Source organism: Ursus maritimus, unplaced genomic scaffold (genome assembly GCF_017311325.1).
Source record: "Ursus maritimus isolate PB19 unplaced genomic scaffold, ASM1731132v1 scaffold_25, whole genome shotgun sequence".
NCBI classification, from domain to species: Eukaryota; Metazoa; Chordata; class Mammalia; order Carnivora; family Ursidae; genus Ursus; species Ursus maritimus.
In genome coordinates, this window is record NW_024425008.1 from 14,337,825 (window position 1) to 14,360,701 (window position 22,877).

General features: G+C 46.5%; 1 protein-coding gene across 1 annotated transcript in view; it reads left to right on the plus strand.

Annotated features, from left to right (window-relative positions):
- KCNK10 (potassium two pore domain channel subfamily K member 10) overlaps positions 1–13,932 on the plus strand; it is a 121,209-nt gene extending 107,277 nt beyond the window's left edge. The window contains exons 5-7 of the mRNA XM_040641576.1: positions 6,453–6,639; positions 11,093–11,235; positions 13,312–13,932. Of these exons, the coding sequence (XP_040497510.1) occupies positions 6,453–6,639; positions 11,093–11,235; positions 13,312–13,932 (951 nt within the window). The remainder of the gene's footprint in view (positions 1–6,452; positions 6,640–11,092; positions 11,236–13,311) is intronic.
- The last annotated feature ends 8,945 nt before the right edge of the window (positions 13,933–22,877 follow it).

A 22,877-nucleotide genomic window follows, 5' to 3' on the forward strand; every position in this document is an offset into this window, starting at 1 on the left:
CCGTGGGGAGGAGAATTGAGATGTTGGGGGTCTTTGAAGGAGACAAATAAATAGCATCTCTTTTTTGCCACCCAAGGTATGAACTGATTGAGAAGTAAGACAAAGGAGATGAGGCACTGAAGCCTAGTGTTACTGTATTTTCTCAACACTGGAGAATATGGTTTATATCTGTGGAAAAATGGGTTTCTTAATAACAGACCCCGAATGAGACAGAAGATCAAGAGGCCACTTCTGGAGGTCAGCTTGTTCCCAAAAGGAGGGGAGGGGAAGAGGCAGAATGCTTTAGTTCCTGGGTCAGAGAAAGGCTGGAGAGAGGCCATGTGTGTTAGAGCAGGGGGAGCCCCTTGCACAAGAAAGAAGCACTGGGGTGGGATCTTGTTTCCCTGGCTATTGTGGATTGCTTGGCCAATGAACTGTGACCCTGACCCTGTTGGCCGGGGGAGGAGAAGAGGGAGGCAGCTTCTGATGTCTGGAGCATTGTTACTGCAGTATTATCATTGTATGCTTGTGTAGATGATGGTGGGAGGGCATTTTGGGGCAGAGACATTGTTTCCTGTGCCGGTCAAATCTGGGTAAAGTAAATTTAGAATTTGGATGGGTGAGCAGCTAGGTGGGACATCTACTGGGGTTGCCGGGAGTTATTCTGTTGAGACGGCTCATCCTGAGGTGTGCCCATCCTCCCCTCCTTTCCATGGACTTGCCTTTTGAACCTCAGCTGAAGAGAAGGACCATTCTTCAGCCAAGATTGCATGTAGGTGTTTCCTACATTGGTGTGATTGCCTCTGAGTTGTTCCAATCCCTGGGACACAGTTTCTGAGGGCTTGACTCACAGAGAACCAAAGATCAGCCATTACAGTTGGCCCGCTTTTGTATTCCACATACCAGAGCTATGCAAATATTTATTTCTTCTCTCTCAGGTGACATTTTTAATCGGTAGGCTGTCATGAGGTACCACACTTTGCCTTCAAGACCTAGAGCAGGGCTGGACACCATGGACAGCGCCATAGACTGTGTCAGCCAAAGACTCCGATGTTCCCACCCCACCTCACCCACTAGACTTCCTGTACACGAGAAAGGGACTTTTCTCTCTTTTTAAACCACTGTGTCCCTTACAACCAGAACAGCCCCGGTATGTAAAGGGTCCTTAAAAATTATGGGCTGAGTGAATTAACGGGTGGTATTTTGAGCACAAACTCTTTTGTTCCGATTCAGTATTACCTCCAAATATTCAAAGCCACTGAATTTTAGAACAGAAAACTTGCAAAGATTTTCATGAAAGTGTTCCTAGGATGGAACAGCTGAGAATTTTTATTATTTATGGATTTTAACTTTCCTCTATCCCAGGTGTACCTACATTGGCATTGCAGTGATAGAAACAATTTAATTGTATCTACCGAAAGCTTTTTCAAAAACTTTGCATGGTGATACAGGCAGAGCCCCGAACTGGCCAGTAATCTGTGAGATGCTGCAGGGTGGCTCAGGTAAAACTTGGTGTGTGTGTGAATTGAGCTATTGAGCTGAAAAGAGACAAGATACATTTGTGTCTTCAGCTTTTGAGGAGGACATTTTCCATAGGCTCCATGGAGATTTTGCTGCATGACTCTCACTAATGTGTGTGTATGGTATGTGTGCTGTGGAGAGTATAGCAAATGGTGTTTACCAGCTCTGCTCATAGTTTATAGAATTGTTGGTGCTACATAGCTATTCACTGTGATGTTGAAACTCTTTGTTGGAACTGGACGTTTTAAAAAGAAATCTTTGTGGCAAACATAATAATATCAGAAAATAAAGTCAGTTCTTCTGTGAGGCAGTTCCTATTATCTTTCCATTTTGAGAAATTATTCTCAGTTCAGTTGTATTACCATGGTGATGTGTTTGCATTTCAACAAAGCCAAACCAAACCAGACCAAAAGGAGAGCTCTGCACGTCTAGCTCCTGTCCTAGGATTTTTATTGCCGTATCCTTATTATTAAATAACATCTGCAAGGCTCTGGCTAAAAATCACAACGAAGTAGCAATTTCCCCAGCCAGACACAACAATCTGGATTGCTAATCTCAGAATTCTAAGAAATCACATTAAAGTGAAAAGGAGAACGACATTAGAGGGGCAAAAATGAAATAAAGAACCAGCCCACAAATGAATAGAAATATACTCGTTCTCTAAAATAAGATTGTGGAAGCAAGCAAACACAGGGAGGGCATTTTGCTTAATGAGAGTTGAACGTGTGGCTTAGTCCTCTGAGGTCTGAAACAAGTAAACACTTCCGAGATTGTCAGCACACACATCCCTCTCTCAAAGGAGAGAGCTCTTAGAGCTGGCTCTCCTGCTCTCTGTTTGTGAAGTTTGTTTTGCTCTTTGGAATAATTTCACATAGAGTCATGACAACAGAATGAACTCTACAGGAGGTGGGTTTCGAGTTCTTCGAACATTCCTGCAGTTAGTGCCAATTGGGCAGCAGGAAATAGTTTTGCATAATGCTATTTGCATAAGAAGGAAATAACACATCGTTTCTTCTAATCAACAAAGTGTGAAAAAAGGTTTGGACAGATGTGCACAGCCATCCTCTCCCTCCTGCCCAAATATTGTTATCGAACCATCTCTTCCCAGATAACAGTTTTGTTAGCCCAGGAACACATGAGCGAAGTCGGATCTGGGCTCTCACAAAGCTTTTTGCTAGCTGCTCTGCTTACCGGTAAATAAGCAGTGTGATTTTGCTTAGCAACCCCTCCATGGAAGGACAGCTCGCTTCTGTAAGTGGCGGGGAGGTGGGGAGGTGGCAGAGGGGGGCAAGGAAAGCTAGGTATGTGCCTCTCTGCGGCTAGTTCCTGACATCGCAAACATTATCTGCGATTCTTGGCGGTCTCAGAAGGATGATAAAGAACTAGGGGGAAATTAATGGAAAGGCAAATAAAAAAGTTTTCAAGATTGTGGGCTGAGACCGTCTGAGAGCTCCACCCAGGCCAACACAGAACCAAGGGAGAATGAGGACCTTTTTCTCATTAACAATGAGGTAATTATATGAGATAACGTATCCAAGAAGGGACAAGCAGCAGTGACTTCCTGAAGCTAAATGAAGATTATCTGAAGCCAGACAGGAGGGAGCATTCCTCAATAGCTAAGCGTGGTATGAAATCTGGGGCTGTCCACAGCTGAGATGAGATTTGAACCTTTACATCAACGATAATCATTAACGATCCCTGAGCACTTAGCAGGCAGTGTGCAAAGCTTTTACACACTTATTTAATCTTCCAAATAATTCTGTGAGGTGGATTCTCCGTGTCCATTTTATAAGGGAAGAAACTGATGCCCAGAGAGGTTGAGAAACTTGCCTGAGGTCACCCAGCCATATAGCAGTGGGGATGGGATGTGTCTTAGGCCGTCTACCCTTAGACTCCAATTTCCCAAACACCCTTTTACAAGTGGTAGTGTGCAGTTGCGGTGCTGACAGGGATAAGAAGCCAAGACCACGGGATGACGTGTAAGACAGTTTGTGCTTCCATCTTGAAAAGTGTTCAGTTAAGGTAACTGTTTTTGTTCTGTTTTAATATCTAGAGGGCAGCAAAAACATGGGTATCCAAAATAATATATATTGCTAAAACCTTACGTTCATGCCTTTTCCTTTTATAGTGAACTATGGGTATACACATTTACACACACACACACACACACACACACACACACACGCAAGACACTTGACTTCTTAAGTCCCTAAAATACCCCAATGATTGAATTCTCCAAGCATTTACTGAGCATTACCCTAGGACATCTGGAAGAAGTCCCTTGGGGACTGCCTTGGGAGGTGAGGTGAACGGTGGTGAAATGTTTACCTTGCTGATAAACTCTCCAACAGAGACACCATGATTTCACCTTTGTTACATAGCTCCCTCCCTGCCACCAAACAAATCCTGTCCTGTGCTGTCGTCCCTTCTGCCCACCGCGGGGAGCCCGGGAATGTCTCCAGCATCCTACGTACTTACAAGCCCTCCATTGCCAACCTCAGCCTCATTCGGACTGCAGTTGTGTTCACATCCTAATTTATGACTTAACAAGTGTCTGACGAACATTTAATTTCATTATGTGTTTGAGGAGGACGGGTTATAGAGGAGGGGAGAATGATGTTCCCGTTGCCAGCAATTAGATTCATTTAATGACCTACAGTGAAATCTCCTTTTGGGCTTTGGATTTGTATGCATGCCTATAAACAAACCTAGGCTAGTAATAAATACATTCCTGGATTCTCAGAGGGGCTCAACTGCCCTCACTGAGTCCTGCTAGAATGTCCAGGCTGGAAATTCATGGAATGTGTAAGACATTCCTGTGGTTCTCTTATCTTGTCATGATACTTTCATGAAAAAAATAATTGGAACGTTCATTTTGCAGTTTCAGCAGTATCAGTAAATTACCACTTTTTTTTTTTCAGATGGCTTTTCTGAGGAGATGAGGAGGGGATGGTATAAAAGCATGGATCAAATAATTTTTCCCCATCCCCATTTTATACACTGAGTGCCCTTTTGGGAGTTAGAGCACAGGACTGCTTTTCAGAAAGAAGGGTTGTATTTCCTTAGGTTTTCCTGTGTATTTTTAGGGAATATATTGATCTCAGAACGGGGGTGTACATCATGCTGATATAGATTTGTGCAAATAAAAGTTCTCCACTCTAACTGTTCTTACTCGTTGAACTGAGTCCTCCGTTTTGCTGTGTTGAACATACCTGGGACCAGGACCCCAGGCAGGTGGGGCTGAATGTTTCTGAGGTGTGAATAGAGTGGACAGTAGAATTTCCCCCTTTTCAACTCTTGCATCCCTGGAACTTTCCAGGGAAGAAGCTGCGCCGACGTTTCTCCCACAGTCAAGGAGGAGGGGATGGAAGGGAGCGAAGCCTAGTCACCTTCTTGACTGGCATTTCCATGGTTGATCCAAGCGGTTGACCTTAGAAGACTCTTGCTTGACCATCTCAGTCCTGGAGAGACCTGGGAGAGGTGTCATTTCTTGTGACCAAAGCTTAGGAATTCCTGGACAGATCGCACAGTAACAATTTTTTATTCTCAGTCTTCCTTTCCAGAAGGGAAGCAGGATGGCCTGTTCTTCATGGGGGTTAGTCTGGTTGGCTTTGTTATTTGGGGGGGCCAGGACTCTGGCGACTTTGTGTGAGCTGGGAAATTGTTGAGTAACTTGAAGTCTGGTTCCATCAGTAAGCACTGGACTGGGAGTTAATCACATCAGAATTCTAGTCTTGGCTTTGCCTCTAATTAGCAAAATCATTTTATGCTAGTCCCTCAACCCCTCTTGGCTTTTGTTGAAGTGTATGAATGCAAAGGTCTCTCCACGTTCTGAGGTTCTCTGCCTTCTAATTCATCGGAAGGCAATGAATAGAAAACAGAGCACATGGTAAGGATTTCCTCTATCCAATGCCCCACATGTGGTATATATTTGCAGAAAGTCAGTCTAGGCGATGTGGGAAGGCCCGTTCACTCTGACGTTATACGGTTTTGGTTGAGTTATGGTGCTAGGGCCCCCTGATGACAATTTGCATGCCAGTCCGGGGAGCTTTGAGAAGACTCTTAAGGATTATTCAGCTCAGAGGCAATGCCAGTGTTGTCTTTAGTGCATTCTAGGCAAATACCAGTGATGCTCCCGTCCACGTCTGGACTCCATTGGCACCATTCCTTTAGGTGACATCTGTCTAGTTCCCAATCTAAATGCTTTCGCCTCTCGCCTGGCTCCTTCGGAAGCTGGCCTGAAACGAAGCTTCGATCATTTTAGACAGTAACCTGTCGTTCTCACTTGGACTCTTGTCTGTCCCCGGTGGATAACACAGCCCAAACTCACCACTGCGCTGGCTCAAAAATGTGTGTTCAGCAGGGAAGGAGGGTGAAGCAGTTAGAGTCTGTCTCAAATACGTGCGGGCGTGGCTCTGTTTTCCTTGTCTTCTGAACATTTTAGTCTGTTTCAGGTCATCTGTTTTTTTTTTCCCCCACACATTCCCTTTGATATAAAGGAAACTAGGTGCCAAGTCCATGCCAGCCACTGTGCAGAGAGCTCCAAACCTGTGCCCTCCTGGACGAGGGTCAGTCCTACCACGTGAGAATTGGCAGCAAACCCTTCTTGGGGAATAATTGTTTGTAATAGTGAGGAAGTTAGAATCAGCATCTGGGCTGTGGTCATGGACCCACACCAAGGACATTCGAGGCATGACCTAAGCAGGGTTTCCTGACCTGGGGTCCACGAACAGGCTTCACTGGGTCTGAGAACCACCTAGAGCACCTGAAAACTTCTGCGCGTGCGTTTTTCTAGGAGAGGGCCCACAGCCTTCATCAGAGTCTCCCAAAGCTCCCGTGACTGACGAAAGGTGAAAAGCCACTGGCGTAATCCGTCCTTCCTGTGCCTCTGTCTTTTGAATCCAGGGTGGTGAAGCTGACTTGCCTCTCTCTTTCTCCTTTGCTGTTCCCAGAAAAAGCAAGTGAGCCAGACCAAGATCCGGGTCATCTCAACCATCCTGTTCATCCTGGCTGGCTGCGTTGTATTTGTGACGATCCCCGCTGTCATTTTCAGATATATCGAGGGCTGGACCGCCCTGGAGTCCATTTACTTTGTGGTGGTTACCCTCACCACGGTGGGCTTCGGCGATTTTGTGGCAGGTAAGCACCCTGGGCATCCCAGTCTCCAGGGCCCCGGCGGGGAAAAGATTCTGTGAATAATGCTTTTCAAATACCATGCGAAAGAAACCATGTTGCGGGAGAAACAAATGAAAACAGCTCAGTGTCCCTGCTGCTGTGCATGGACCCATTTCAAGGCCATGGTCCCATGTAATGTAAAAAGCAGCAGACTGCGCCGTGACATGAAAGCCAGCCTCTTCCTCCCCAGGATGCTCCTTGCCCGTATCGCTCTATGATTTATGCATGAGTGAAATGAATTTCTCACTGCATGCTGGATTTCTGATTTGCATTAAGTCTCTTCGAATCAATTGATAAAGGCTGTATTAGCAACTGGAAAATATGAAACTCTGGAGCGATTACCCTAGAGCTTGGCCTACAGCGACCTGTGGGTTAGGGTTCCTGAGGCTTCCCCGGGGGAGGGCTGTATTCCCTGCAGAAGTTATCCCGGGCGTGCCCTGACACAAGACTTAGGACTCAGTTGACTACCAGGAGCTGAGAACCGTCCCAAGGGAGTGCAGTATTATAATGGATTCTGCATGAATGTATATAGAAACAATAGTCTTCGTTGTGAACATAGATGCCAATGAATTATGTTTATAGGAGCAAAAGAAAACCATCAGTTTCAGCTAGGGACAGGGAGCTTCAAAAGGAAAGGAGATCTGGCTTCTCACAGGTATGGCTTTCCCATAGTGTGGTAGGAAGGCAGGAGGAGGAGGAGGCCAGCCTTCTCTTTCCTAAGGGATAGTTCTAGGGGGTCAGAAATGGATCGTTTTCTACTCTGAGAAAGCTTTGATTAAACAACTGTCCTAAGCTCAAAACGTGTGGGTGATGCACGTGCAGTGTGTGTGTGTGTGTGTGTGCCCATGTGTGTGCACGTGTGCACGTGTGCATGTGCGTGTGCCTGTTCATGTTCTTGACCAGCTCCTGGTTAAGCAGCAGCCTAGACATTTGCAGGCTGAGCTCGCAGACGGACTGTCCTTTATCTGGCACATGATCCTGGCCAGTGCCTTGGTTTCTTCATGGAGTATGGTGCTCACCAGGAGGACAGGGATCTGGAAATCCGGAAAACAGGAAATTCTGGAGGGGATATTGAGGGCTCTTCAAAAGGAGCCTGGGTGCCTCCACAGTCATTCTGATAGTGATAAGCAGCAGGGTGGTCTCCTAGCTCTTCCAACCGGGCAGATGAAGACTGAAGTCCAGTTTGTAAAAATAGCAGTTTTTATTTTTTTCCTTCCTTTTTCTTGCCTAAGGACGAAGCGCTGCAAAGTCAAAGCGATTAGAACCCCACCCCAGTGCTCAGCCACTGTGCTGCCCTCACCTGGGGTGAGGGGCCACCTCGTGCCATCTGAGCGGAGGCCTGCAGCTCTGGAGGGAAACCGCAGAGAACTATCGGGACTATTTCACAAACGTCTTCAAGTTCCCCCAGAGCCTAGTTTGCCCTGGGTTGTGCTTCAAAGTGCCCTGTGCCAGCCCTGGGCCGTCTGCTGCACTGTCTGTTAGAGGACACTTGCGACCGGCCCTTCTCTCTAAACACCTGCTTGACTCAGCCCGTTAGTCTGTTAATCTGGGGTGCAAATAGCAGAGCCTTGGGATATAAAATTTTAAAATTTATTTATTTGGTGATCAGCAAAGAGTTGAAATTTCTAATTGGAATTCAGGTTATTGGTTTACATCTAATTATACAATGTAAGAAAGTGCAGGGAAGCTTGTCACTAAAAAAATGCCATTTGACAATAACATAATTGAATATTTTAAATTTTAATGTTCGACATTGTGATATTATAAAACAAAAACTGTAATAGTTGACTCAAATTAGAGTCAATGTGTAAATATCTACTATGTGCTTTGGTTCACATTATTGAATCCAGGCCTTCATATTAATTGAAAAGTGATGATGAATCTAAAATAATAATATGAATTGCATTTTATAAAACAGCATCGATTGAAGGACCAAAAACTAAAAAGTAAAATGAGCCCCAGATTTAATGCACATGGATGTTCTTGGTTGGCCTAGGTGATGGGACTTGATTTACAGCTTTATTAAAAATGTCAGAAAAAGTAGCGTTGACTTATTTAGATATTAGATGAATACAGTTGGCCAACCTAAATGATTTTGCATATGTTGGTTCTAAGTGAAAAAGTTAAAGATAACCCAGGAAAGAACGTGTGATTTATTTAACATTGTGACGCATTAATGCACGGGAGGTGCTCTTCACCACGGATGGGAGAGAAGAAAGGACGTCCGTGTTCTTTATCTTTTCACCCACGGGGACCTCACTCGTTAGGGCGCACGGCTCAGCTGGCATGCTGCTCCTCCCTGGGAGGAGGGGGGGACCTAGGACAAAATGAGAGGGGATTCTGGTGCTTCAAGGGATACTGCCAATGATTTTACCTGATTATTTCTCCTTATTACACACCATGGATTGAGAGCACTCAGTACATACTGGCACTTGACCTTATCTTTACTTACCTAGCAAGGGCGTGACCTCCACAGTCACAGGCCTGGCGCTGTTTTAATTCCTCATTTACTGTTGATTACAAAGCCTGATTTCTTTTGTCCTGAGGTCTCCATGGACAGGTGTCTCTTACAACTCACGCTGCTGACTGCAATTAGACCAGGCCCTTCGAAGCTTAGGTTTCCAGAGCTTACATAGATTGGTCTGAAGAATGCATGCCTTAAAAGGCTGGAAGTTTGTCACAACCTTTTGGGCAACACTCTAAGAGCGATAGGGAAGGATACCTGATCCTTTAAAAAAGGCACATTAACGAGAGTCGATGATTGCTGCCATTGAACCTGGCATCAACCCTTCTAGAAATACAATTGGAACATTGATCGCCATGCAGGATTAGGTACCGGTTTATTTTGTAGCTGATTAACGTCAGGACAGCCTAACAACATCACAGCATTTTGAAACTCTGACTGAGAGCGGACACACACAGAGCTCTGAATTCCAGACAAGCAGTCGGTGAAGACGCGGAAGGGTGTTTATTGCATTGTTCGCTAGCGCCCCCTAGTGACAAGCTTTGTTGGGTGGTGGTGACTTGCTAAGGTAAATCTCTTAGCCCCAAGGAGAAAGCTGCCCCATTTTCTGGCTTAGCGCAGAGCCGGAATGAACCCCGAAAACCACTTACTGTGGCAGGAACTCCAATGGTATCCTAGAGGAAGCTGCCGGGGAGAGTTGCCTAAAAGGGAAAAAAAAAAAAAAAAAGGGCAGCTAAACCAGACTGAAGGGGCCACACAGACGGTTAGTAATGTTTGGAATTCTAATTTTAAGAAATGGCAGTGGCCTCGAGACCTTGTGGGCCGCACTGGTCCACTGAGAGGAGCCACAGGCCACAGTGCCTGCCCAGCTGCCCTTGGGAGGGTATTACTCTTACCGTCAGAGCTCAGTGTGGATTCAGTGCTGCTAGAGGAGGTCACAACCATGGCCCAGTGGGAAAGACTAGCAATCACTCATCACGTAACCCCATAATTACCCATACACTGCTAATGTCGGTGGTCTTAGAAATGACCGCGGGCCTGCCTCCCTGGGCAGCAGTGACTCACAGAGTGAGAACCAGGCTGACATCAGTTACTTCCTCGCTTCCTTGGGAGAGGGGGCTGGGCTTGGAGCCTGTTTTGCATGGCTACCTTCAGCAGCGCCCGTAGGAGGACGAGAATAAATAGGGTAATTATTTGCAATGAATGACTGGTCCTTTCAGCGGAACAGCTGGTCAATGCAATCGGGCAGCTGGCCATTTGATTTGATGGATTTCTACTGTAATCCCTACATATAAAATAAAGGATCGGACTCGCCGGCCTTTTAGTTCTAGCACGGTGATTCTAATTACTCAGTCTAATTGACCTTTTCGATTAGCATGATGTAAACACCATCCCTCAGTTAGTGTTAAGTCACTACTGCTAGGATCAAAGTCTCAAGAACGCCATTAAGTCTAATTTTACTACCACACAGCCACTCCGCTCTTAGTAAATGCAGGTATCAAAGAGGAAACGGTGCCAAGAGTTCCAAGCCCTTGGGGATTATTGATCTTTCATTTTTATTACATTTGAAGAAGTTTAAGAAGACAGTTGACAGCTGGGCCTCATCTGTTGTCCTCTAGCTCACGTCATTCATTGTCAAGCCCGGGTTGAGAAAAGGTGGACCAAACTGGCCACGGACACTATTTTTGTTACGGGTATTCGGTTAGCGGTCATTGTTATGGGTATTACGGTTAGTGGTCAAGAATCAAAGCAGTTAAGCCACAAGTCAGGCTCCTTTTGGGAAGGGACCCATCTTTTCCTTGCCCTCCCTTCCCTGTCACCTCTTGTATACAGCAGGCCTAACAATTGTCAGATGGTGATGGGATGACATCTCTGCTCCTTGGACCGGAATATGCTTGTTCTGCAAAGACCGAATGCTAGACCCTGGTTAAAGTAATGTTTGGTTGTTTTCAGGGGGAAACGCTGGCATCAATTACCGGGAGTGGTATAAGCCCCTAGTGTGGTTTTGGATCCTTGTTGGCCTTGCCTACTTTGCAGCTGTCCTCAGTATGATCGGAGATTGGCTACGGGTTCTATCCAAAAAGACAAAAGAAGAGGTAGGACCCCTTCCAAATTCTATAAATGTTTCTGAGATCAGATTAGCTCATGTCAAGAATTACCTATCTCTATTTTATGGGCTGGAGGGTTTCTTAATACATGGAGAGCCCCTACGGCTTCCTCGTTTTGAATCATTACCTAAAAGCCAAGTTCAGTGGAATAGCAGTTATTTCTGGATCCTTTTTTGGCAGGTGAGAACATCTGATGACTCACCAGGCCACAGATCCTGGAAGGACTAGTAAACAACGACTTTTTATTTTATTTTTTGTTATTTTAAAAATTTTTTTAGTTTTAGAGAGAGAGTGAGAGCAAGCATGAGTGGGGGGAGGGGCAGAGAGAGAATCTCAAGCAGACTCCCCACTGAGCACGGAGCCCAATGCAGGGCTGGATCCCAGGACCCTGAGATTGTGACCTGGGCCAAAACCAAGAGTCAGATGCTTAACCAACTGAGCCCCCCCCGAGGCGCCCCAGAATGCTTATTTTTAAAAAATGAAAAGGGAAAAAGAAAAAAATAACGATGGTCAGCAGGGGTAGACTCTAGTTGAGGGAGGTGTGCAGACATGTGGGAGCAGCCTAGAAAGTTTATAAAAAGCTTGAGAAGGATGGGCCTGGTCTGTATGGAAATGCAGTAGACTACTAGGACTCTGAGACTGAAGTCCTCCAACAGTGACCAGCTGTGGGGAAGCAAACACAAGGGGTTCCTTTTCACCTTTATCCCCTCCGGGTTGTCAGATCTGTAGAAATAAATCTACCCCTGTGTCCAGGGACATGCAGGCTTTACTCCCTCGGGTAAATATTCGTGAGAACCTACACAAAGGCAAGAAAAGGAAGATAAAAAAGGGGAAGATAGATTTTGTGATTAAAAAAAGTCCATGTAGTTCTTCTAGGAAGAGAGGAAAAGAACTGAAAAGGAGGGCAAGAGAAGAAGAAAAGAGTTAACAAGTGGAAGGGAGATTGAAAAAACAAAGAAATAAAAAGAGGGACAGCCTCCCGAAAGGTGACTGCTCGCTTCCCGGCAGACAGACATTCTGCATAGAAGGCCCCAGGACAAAGTTGCTGAATGGGAAAATTTCCCATATCATTCCCGGGCCCAACTGTTAATTTTCCTGGCTTAGAGAAACACTGGCGATGCAATCCTGTCAATGCAGTCTCCGGTCTGATTCCCCAGATGGCTAACTGACCTGCCGAAAATCAGCTGTAGTGAAAGAGAAAGTTACCACATAAATATCGACTTTCCTAAATGCAAAAATGCAGACTTCTGAGTTGCTCGTCTGTGTAGAAAAGCATGGACTAGTGCTGTTGGCAGTGCTGAATGAGAGCCAAGAAATCTGCGATCGATCCTCATGCATTCTGAGAATGTTCTGTGGGCTTTCGCAGAGGAAGACTAGGGAAGTTTGGTTCCCAGGGGCCCTGGAGGGTCTTTTCAAAGCAGGGTAAGCCAGATAGCCCTCCACCCCAGTGTGGCCCACATTCAGGGTAAGCAGCGCTCCCAGTTTGCCCAGGACTGCAGGGGTACCTAGGACACTGGACGTTCTGTTCCACAACCGGGACAGTCCCAGTCTAATTGGGACGGGTTGGTCACCCCACGCAGACAGAAGCATCGGAGGAACAGAGAAGGGCCAAGGACCGGCTGCACCTCTGCTTTGTGCCCGGGTGCCTGTCTCTGTCTCACGTAACCCTGAGAACTTTGGGAGCTAGACAGGATTACCCCAGTCACGTGGGAGGAATGAGGCCATACAACTAAACAAGGGGTGGACGCATCATGGGAACCCAACACGGGCCAACTCCAGATAGTGATCGCTCCCGCAGACTGCTGTCCTCCTCCCGTTCGGTCACCACCTCCACATCTCAGGCTTCTGCTGGGTTCTCTAGCAGGTGTGCCCCCCGAGCCACAAAAGCCAGGTCTTTAGGGCAGAGCTACCACCCCCCTCCCCCGGCATGTGCCCCCCTCACCCCCTGGCCTCCCCGGAGCCAGCCTTCCCATCGGGACACCCAAGGGCTGTGGGGGGTGGTGGTGGGGGCCCGAGGTGGGGACGACTTCTCAGCGTGTCCTCGCTCTTCTGTCTCCCGGCCAGGTGGGTGAGATCAAGGCGCACGCGGCCGAGTGGAAGGCCAACGTGACGGCCGAGTTCCGGGAGACGCGGCGGCGGCTGAGCGTGGAGATCCACGACAAGCTGCAGCGGGCGGCCACCATCCGCAGCATGGAGCGCCGGCGCCTGGGCCTGGACCAGAGGGCCCACTCGCTGGACATGCTGTCCCCGGAGAAGCGCTCCGTCTTTGCCGCTCTGGACACGGGCCGCTTCAAGGCCTCGTCCCAGGAGAGCATCAACAACCGGCCCAACAACCTGCGGCTCAAGGGCTCTGAGCAGCTGAACAAACACGGGCAGGGGGCCTCCGAGGACAACATCATCAACAAGTTTGGGTCCACCTCCAGACTCACCAAGAGGAAAAACAAGGACCTCAAAAAGACCTTGCCCGAGGACGTTCACAAAATCTACAAGACCTTCCGGAATTACTCCCTGGACGAAGAGAAGAAGGAGGAGGAGACGGAGAAGATGTGTAACTCGGACCACTCCAGCACCGCCGCGCTCACCGAGTGCATCCAGCAGCCGGCCGGGGCGGAGAACGGGCTGGTGCCCGCGGACACCAAAGACAGGGACCTCGAGAACAACGCGTTACTTGAAGACAGAAACTAAATGCTGAGGACCTTGGACTTGACCAAGCGTTGTGGTTTTGTTTTTTTTTTTTTATATTCACCCTGAGACACGTGCCTTAAACAGACTTTCTCGTTAGTCCGAAATTACATAGCATTGAAGAATATATTTCACTGTGCCATAAACGACGGAGAAAGATTGCTCTGCCAAAAGGAATCAAAGAACAAGGACCGCACTTCCGACAGTGACCACAGGACATGCCGGGAGTGTTCGCACACGCAGAAGGTCGTGGCCACGAAAGCTAAGGGCAGGTGTGGGCCGGTGCTGCGCCCCTGGGGGCTGTGCCGCCCGGGCCTGGTGTGGAGAAAGGGCAGCTATTCCTTAGACCAGCCTTCTGAAAGGAACAGGTGTGTCTTTTACATGGAGCCTCGTTTCCTGAACCTACCGTTAGAGATATGCACACACACAGAAGGGGACCGGATGGGGGCTGAACTAGTACCTGTAATGAGGGTTCGAGTTGACATTGTGGCATGTTGCTCTGAGCTTGAATTTTGATACACATCATTCAGTGCACACTTAGTCTTTCTAAGCTCCAAGTGAAGGTCCCTGGGACCCGGGAGCACATGGAATTTGCGGGAAACAGATCAGAGCACACATATTAAAAGGTGCAATTGCTTTCCTCATTACACAAGAAAAAAAAATCACAAATGCATCACACTGTGGATATCACCTTAACCAATGACAGAAGCCTATTGAATTTTGTCTATCGACGAATGACAAATGAACTTGCAAGCATTGGCGAAAACTCAACCTCATTCGCTGCATGGTTACGGGCAAAAATCATGCATTTTCCTCAGTGGGTGCAGTGGTGAAAATAAACTGGTTTTGAAATGCCCATATTCACTTTTCTAGTGGAACTTCGGTTATAACTTGTTTTGATAAGAGGGGGAAAAAATACCAAAACGATTGCCTTGCATGATGCCAGTGGCTTGCTGTTCTGTCTAGCTGATCCTAAATTTTTATAAAAATAGACATCCTGCATGTCTGAGACATACCAAGGAGGACCATGGCATCATTCCATCTCAGGGCTTTTTGTCCCTTTGGGTGTCTTAAGGTAGACATAGTGACGAGGTCCAATCTTGCTATCTCCAAACAAAAGAAAGAACCCCCAACCAACTCTTGTACAAGAAAATTGAATTGTTTTAATTGCTTGCAGCTTAAGTGCCATTAATGCCATTTAAAAACTAATGCTTAAAAGAAGTATTTACAACATTCCACTTTTATGTTTGGGTGTTTCTTATTTTGAAAGCATCACTTCTTTTCCTTGCTTCTTTCTTTGTCTCGCACCTGCTAGTCACTAAAGTTGAAACACCAGTGTGATCGATCGTTTCGAGGCAAACAATAGCCACAGGGTCGTTCCGTGAGGTTAGAATGGTCAGTGAAGGAAAGTGGGGGAGGGGCTAGTCATAGGTTTCGAGAAGAAGATTTTAAATGGATTTTTTAATCAGAAAGGACAAAATATGTGCTAGGCTCCCGGCCTGTGTGTGCCTCAGCCCCTTGCATAATTGGCTGGTCATTGATGGTTCAGCCTTAGCTGTTTGGACCACGCTCTTAAGCATTTGGACCTGGCAGCCCCAGGAAGTTGCTGGTGATGGGCGCCACCTTTTGGGGATTTCACACGACCAACACAAAGCGTGGATTTATCAAAAGATCACAGGACTAGTGGAGGCTTCCTGAAATCATCTAATGCTTTCTGACTTCTGGGGAAAATTATACCCACCACGTCCTTGGCCACTGGTACCACGGAAGACCTCTTCCTGCCCATTTCCCCAAAACGCCCAGCTCTCCCTCGCCTGGAGCACTTGTAGCTCTGCCTTCCCCTCCCCCAAACGTTCAGTTAAAAGTTCTGGCATTGCTTTTGGGAAGGAGCCAAATCAGAATCAACTTTCACGAGGCTCTTCCTGTCCACGGTAGATTTGGGTTAATGCCTCCACTGGGCTGGAGCTGTGGCTCACTGGTGACATCCTGTGTCCACATATTAACAGACACGGAAAGGACGTTTATGCAGGTGTGGGCGCTGGCTCTTACTGTGAGAGTCCTTCCAGCCTGACAAAATGTGTTTTGATTGGTAGATTTCTGGGACTTTCTCTATTCTTCTGACAAGTTAAAAGCTTCCTGATTAAACTACCCATTGATTTCATTCATGTGCGTTTCTGCCCTGTATTACTCTTACCTTCTTTAGAGTAGTGTGTTCACAATTCTAGACGCTACAGACAAATTTGGCCAAGAGGCTTCCTTGTCATTTATCCAGTGGTTTCCGTGGGCCAGGCACGAGATTCGGCACTTTATGGGCATTAGCTCAGTGAAACCTCATAGCAACACTCCACGGGAAGTGTTTGCAAACCCATTATACAGATGAGGACACGGAGGCTCAGGGAAGCTGAGTAACTTACCCAATGGCACACGGCAAGAAGGTGGTAGAGCTGGTATTCAAAGGCTGTCTGACCAAAGTCTGCTTTTGACTTTGCTACAATGTCCATGTCGTGCACTCTTGTGCTTGTGTGTGTGTGTGTGTGTGTGTGTGTGTGTGTGTATCTGTTTGTGTGCATGTATGTCTTTCTAGTTTCACGGTCATGGCGTACAGAGGTGGGGAGAAGATCTCTGTGACCAAGAGGGTACGAGGTCTTTGTGTAAACATGACCTAAAGTGTCACCCTTACAGATGCTTATGCATTATTTTGGCTTGGGTTGTGGGAATGCTGTATGTGGCGCCCTTTCTGTATCGTTAAAAATGCCCTTTGAAAGCACTCTTTTGCACTTTACTTGCTTACCTTGCGGGAACTCCGTATACAGCAGGAATAAAACAATTCAAAGCACTAAGCTGCACATTCTACCAAATGGAACAGGTGTTGGCGCGTGCGTAGACGCTTCCCCAAAGGAGTCAAATCACAGGAATACGGAGGGATCAAAAAAAGCCTTTGGCTGAGAGTGGGGAAAATATCCAATATAACCTGTTCTCTGAGTACAGAGGGGGCCAAAGCCCTGAGGAACGAAAGAGCCCTCCCTCTACGGAGATTGATCTATTAAATACATGGGCAGTATTGGACAAACTATCGCATGCTCTCCAACGGAGAAGCTGAGAGGGAATAAGAGCTTGGCCTCCCCTTCGTGTGTAAAGCTCAGATTTGGGGGGAGGCCAGTTGTTAGGAAGTTGTGTGAATGGTACCCTTTTAAGATGGGGCCAAATAGCACGTAGCAAACAGTACGCAGCGAAGCTGCTGCAAATTCTAAACACACATCAGCACAGCCCTGCCCTTCCAGCCTGTGCTCCCCACCCCGCCACACACCTGGAATCCGTGCTCGATTTTGCACACGGCAAGAGCACGTCTTCCGTGTCATCAGTGGGTGGTGTCTTCTGCTTCACCTGGTAATTGGGTACTGATTATTTCTTCCCTAATAGATCTGGAGGTTTACTGGGGACAGCCAGGGGACCATTTGGAGACTGTAGTTCCCTACCCAGCCCCAACCCAACCCAACTCTAGGAGCTTACCACCTTTGGGGTAGGGCCCTAATGTGTGTGCGGGAAGGGGTGTCCCTGGCCTACAGGTGAGGCGACTGGGACTATTTGTCTGTGCTCCCCTGTTCCAGCCTGTGAGCGTGGGCACCTCCGTCCCCGTGCTTCTCTGTTACCTCATCAGCACATCAAGGGACTTGAACATAGGTAATCATCAAGGCCCCTTTGAGTTCTGCAATTCTCTGACCAAACCTCCCCTGGTCTATGAGTTGCTAAATTCACTAAGAGCGGTATTGGCTGGGTTTGTGAATACCGACTGATGGCTCCCTCATTTTAGGCTAAGAGGAGAGCTTAGTCTCCTGCCCTTTGGTATTTCTTTTCTGGGTAATCGATGGAGACCAGATGTATTTGGGAGCCTGGTGTCCAAATTAGAATCGTGCCCTGTGTAGGCTCACGCCTTCCTTCCTTACAGCACACTGGCACCCGGAGGGCTCAGGCTACACGGGCATATTTTGCATGGTGTTAAGACTATTTAAAGAATTGTAAGCTGTTGCTATTTGCAGTCAATTGTGGTAAAGGTTCCCTTTGATTACTTCATGAATTCATATATTATAGACAGATATCTGTCACACACACACACACACACACACACACACGTGCACGTGCTGGAAATGGCTGCTTTGGGTTCTATGGGGACCATTCGATGTTGAAAAGTCCTAGTTGTGCTACACATTAGCAAACCACCCCCTTACCTCCCTCCGAGAGGATATCATTTTCTGGCTGAGTCAATGCTGCTCCTCTATTTGTGTGCTTGGTTTTGGGGATTAGTGAGAATGTGGCCAGAATTTGGCGGGGGGCAGATTACGCTCATTGGATGGGATAAGCATGTGGACCATCCGATGTATACCCTGGTTGCCAAGCCATAGGAAAGGCACAGGAAAACGAATGTGCAGAGACTCTCTAAAAAAGTGAGGAAAAAACCAGTATTGCATTTCCTGTCTCTGCTTTCTCCATCCCGCTAAGGTTTCAAGTGGAGATCTATTATTTCTGCTGCAACTGTGGGTAAAAACAGTGGCTGTGTCAGCAGAGGGAGCTTTCATTGGTATAGTATGTAAGAGCTAGTTAGCAGTGGCCTTAAAAAATAAAAGTGGAAACTCTCTGAAACAAAGGTGACTTTAGTTCGGCATTGTAGATGCTGTTAATTCTACATACGGAAACTTTGGAATAGCATGTTGATTACATGGCTATAAAGAAAGCCCTGCACTTTGCCCTTGCACGATGAACCAGCAGCCACCCATGTGAGCCTCAGTCCACCCCTGGCCGTTCCCAGGTCACAAGACGTCAGCGCAGTGGCATTGAGGAGAGAAAAGAAGTGTCTCTGATTTTACAGAAAGTGATTATCCTTTTCACAGGTGCCTAAGAGATTTGAAATCTACCTTCTGTTAGCAGTTCTTAAATGAAAAATCTCAAATAGTTCCCTGTGCATTAAAAAAAAAAAAAATCCTCGCAAGGACTCTGACCCATCGATACAGCAGACCAGTGCTACAGAGGGTGAATTGGAAAACCTCTCTTCTGCCATCAGGGCGCCGAGCTTGAAGGGAGAAGGTGCAGTGGTGCCTAGAAGCGATATGCAAACCGACCCACGTCCCAGACTCCCAGGCAGGAGCCCCAGTGACAACGATAAACCCACGTGTGGAGGTGTTTTACCTGTTTTTCTCTCTGTAGGATTTCATGGTGCTTTAAAAACAAAAAAAAAGGCATTTTACGGAAAATAATGCGGGGTGGGGGGAGGAGGGAATTTCATAACGTTCTTAGGAAAAGTACAAGAGCAAATTTGCTTGTAACGTTTCAATGAGCTCTGCTGCTATTGTCTTTATTTGATGATGATGTAACTTTTTTTTTTTTTCAATGACGCAGAAAATTGCAACAAAGACCTTCTGGAAGATCTGATCCAATGTCTCTCCTGTTTTCCTTTCTTTTGTGGGGCCAAGCATGGTTCACAGTGGCTGGGGTGGGAGCTGCACTCACGGCTTCTGGGGACAGGCTTCTTGCCTGGCTGGGCACCCATTTACACTCACTGCATCAGCATCAGGCCGGGTTCTATGGGGACCCATTGTCTTGCCGGTGGAGGAGCTGCTGTGTGTTTGATGCAGATTATAAGCTCCTCAGGGCAGGAATGAGGCCTTCCGTCTCCATTTCTAGGGCTGAGCACTGTGCTCGATACAATAGAGACACTCAACTTATTGGTGGAGTAATTTTAATACCCGTATTAATTAATTAATTAATACCTGTAATAATTAATACCTTCAAGGCAGATTTAATCTTTTCATGACCTGGAGGTCATTTGCAGCCAAGGCTGGTGGAATAAGCAATTCATCTCACTCTTAAGGTATCATCTTGGTCAAAACCCAGTTTACCTACAAAGTAATGCGTTTGAGCTGTATTTTACAAAGAACTCCAAAATTTGCAGTGATAGTTATTGGAATAACTAGACCCTCAAGATGACTGCTCTGAAGGATAGTTCTCTTTTCGATGTTTGGTGATGGAATTTTTGTTTTATTTTATTTTATTTTATTTTTTAAAGATTTTATTTATTTATGTGACAGAGAGACAGCCAGCAAGAGAGGGAACACAGCAGGGGAGAGGGAGAGGAAGAAGCAGGCTCCCAGCCGAGGAGCCCAATGTGGGACTCGATCCCAGAATGCCAGGATCACGCCCTGAGCCGAAGGCAGACGCTTAACGACTGTGCCACCCAGGCGCCCCGGAATTTTTGTTTTAAAACCGATTTTATTACCACAGTTACAGTTCGACTGTGAATCTAGGAAATAAAGGATTATGCTTCATGGGGATGTCAATGTGCCGCCATTCCTGACTCCTGCACCCAAAGCAGTTCTCTTTATCACAGTTACTTGCCTATTAACCCAGGTACATTCGAGAAACTACTTTAAGACTATACTCAAGGTTAGTACTTTTCAAAATATGGTCCAGTGACCCTTGTAGGTCCTCAAGATTCTCTCCTGGGATCATGAGGTCGGAACTACTTCCAGAACAAAGTATTACTAAGACATTTTTCACCTTTTAAACTCTCATTCCTTCATGAAGGTGTAGCATTTAGAACTGAGTAGTATTAGTTACTCAGAGGCTGGAGGCAAGGTAATAAGATACCCTTTGTTGAACGTGAAAGGATTTTCCAAAATTCTTGTAAATAGACATGTGTTTCTTAGAGAAGCCCAAAGTCCCCAGGTACAATATTTCTCTGGTCCTGCCCAGCTGCTTTGTGAGTATCCAGCCCCTCAAATTCCTTTCCAATTAGTCCTAAGAATCCCAGACATTTCTCACAAGTGCTCAATTTCATGGCCACCATGCTGTGGGAATCAGTTTTCTAGAAGCCTCTCTGCCCCTCCAGGACTGGAATTGATGGCCTTCTAATGATCCCCTGGTGACAACTGTCACTCCATTGTTGTAACTGTCCCATCGTCCCCATACCCAGAGCTCCTAGAGGGACATCTTGTTCCCTCGTTTTCATGGGCCTGGCACAGTGCTCAGAAGAACGTGGTAGGAGCTCAGGGGACATTTGTTGGATAAACAGCAAATCCAAAACCGTGGTGTTGAGTAAAGGGCCTCTGTGGACTGAAGGAACAGAAGAAGAGAGCCCAAATCTGGGCTGAACTTGAGGGGAGGGTTGGACGGATTCAGTGCGAGAGGAGAGCCTAGGGCACAGGGCAGCAGTCCAGACAAATGGAAAGTATCTTGGAAGATTTCTGGGCACAGAACACGGACTCCAAAGACAACATTTACCTGGTCACTTCTCTGGCCTTACATCGATCACAGGAACAAGCTACCTTAACATAAACTATTCCAGTGTTTAGACGCTAGGGTGCACCTGGCTGTATGAATCTGAGATGGCGTGTACGTCAACCTCCATCATTGCCTCTGTGGGAAATATTTCAAATTTTTAATGGCTGGTTCTTAGAAATAAATTTAAAAATATGTTATAAGAATCTAAAGCTAATATATATATATGTATATATATATATATATAAAATGTCTCACACAACCTCTTTGAAAGAGTTGTGTTTATTAAATGAATTTTAAAGGTCATTAAGTATTATGTGGAGTCATTTAAGAAAAATAAGGATTTTTCCTCACTTGGAGCATAATGACGTTAAAATATAACCCAGTGCAGTAATCTGTGTTACTTATAAACCACCCACACCAATGGCTCTTATGAGTGATTTGTAAATACCAAGGCAAAGAAAAACAGTAAGGCCTCATAAGATACAAATTTGTTTTGTAGTGAAGAGCCTTGGAGAATGCCACCGTCCTGGAATCAACATTAGTTGCAAATGTTAAGAAATAGAAATACACACAATGCTAACATAATTTACGGGTGTGCATTTCATTATTTCATGCAGCGCATTAATCTATGCCTTAAGAGAACGTTGTTCTTTAGCTGTCTGCTTCCATAGAAAGAAGAAATGTAACCGGGTATCCCCTTATTCCCATAAATGAATATGAATCTGAAACAATTTCTCCACTGAATTATGGTTGAAGAGAAAAAAGGGGAGAAATAGCTAATGGGGATGGTAACTGGTGAGGATAGCAGATTGCGTCCATCTATCCATCGGTCCATTTACAAACATTGATGGAGCTTACTCTGTATGAGGTCCTGGGAGAGGGGCAGGGGCTGGCAAAGCCATAGCCCCAGCCCTCACGGATCTCCCATTGTAGGGTTAGGCAGCCAGGTGCACGGTGCTCTGGGTGGCCAATCTGGCAATCGGGTTGGGGGAAGAGCAATATTAGGACAGCATGTGATTTGGTTCAAAAGCACAAGGGAGCTAGGAATTCAGAGAGCGTGAGGGTCAGCGTGCCCCATGGCAGTCAAAGCAGTCTTCCTGTAAGAGGCGGAATCTTCAAGGAGGTAGAGGAGGACTGGTTAGGGAGCAGGGGTGCGTAGCTGGCTCCCAAGCGTAATTCTTTGTGATGATATTTAAGATGGATCCATTTGTCTGAGGATACCACAAATCAATCCTCGCTTGGGATTACTTTGTTATAGGGCATTTTCTCTTAGGGGGGAAAGCTTTATGATGACAAATCATTCACAAACTCTAAGCCAAACTTAAAAGATGAACAGAAGATAAGCACCGATTACAACAGGAATCATAACTCCTTCTGATAGCCACGTGTGACTCAAACACACGAGCAGTACATTCGCTTCTCTTCCTTCTCTGTTTCCCTCCCTCTTGTCTCACGTCAAGCAGATCCTAGGCTCTGACTTCATTTCCCCAAGGGAGGGCTATAATGGCAAGAATATTCCTGCCTCTTTGATTCAACAGCCAGCCCCACAGGAGGATTTCACGGGACAGAAAGCACACCAGCTTGGCGCGCACAAGTGGGAAAGCATCTCTCCCGAGTCAGAGGGGATCGCGTTGGGTTGGGGACCGAGTCTGGGGTTCCTCCCCAGAGGGGGACCT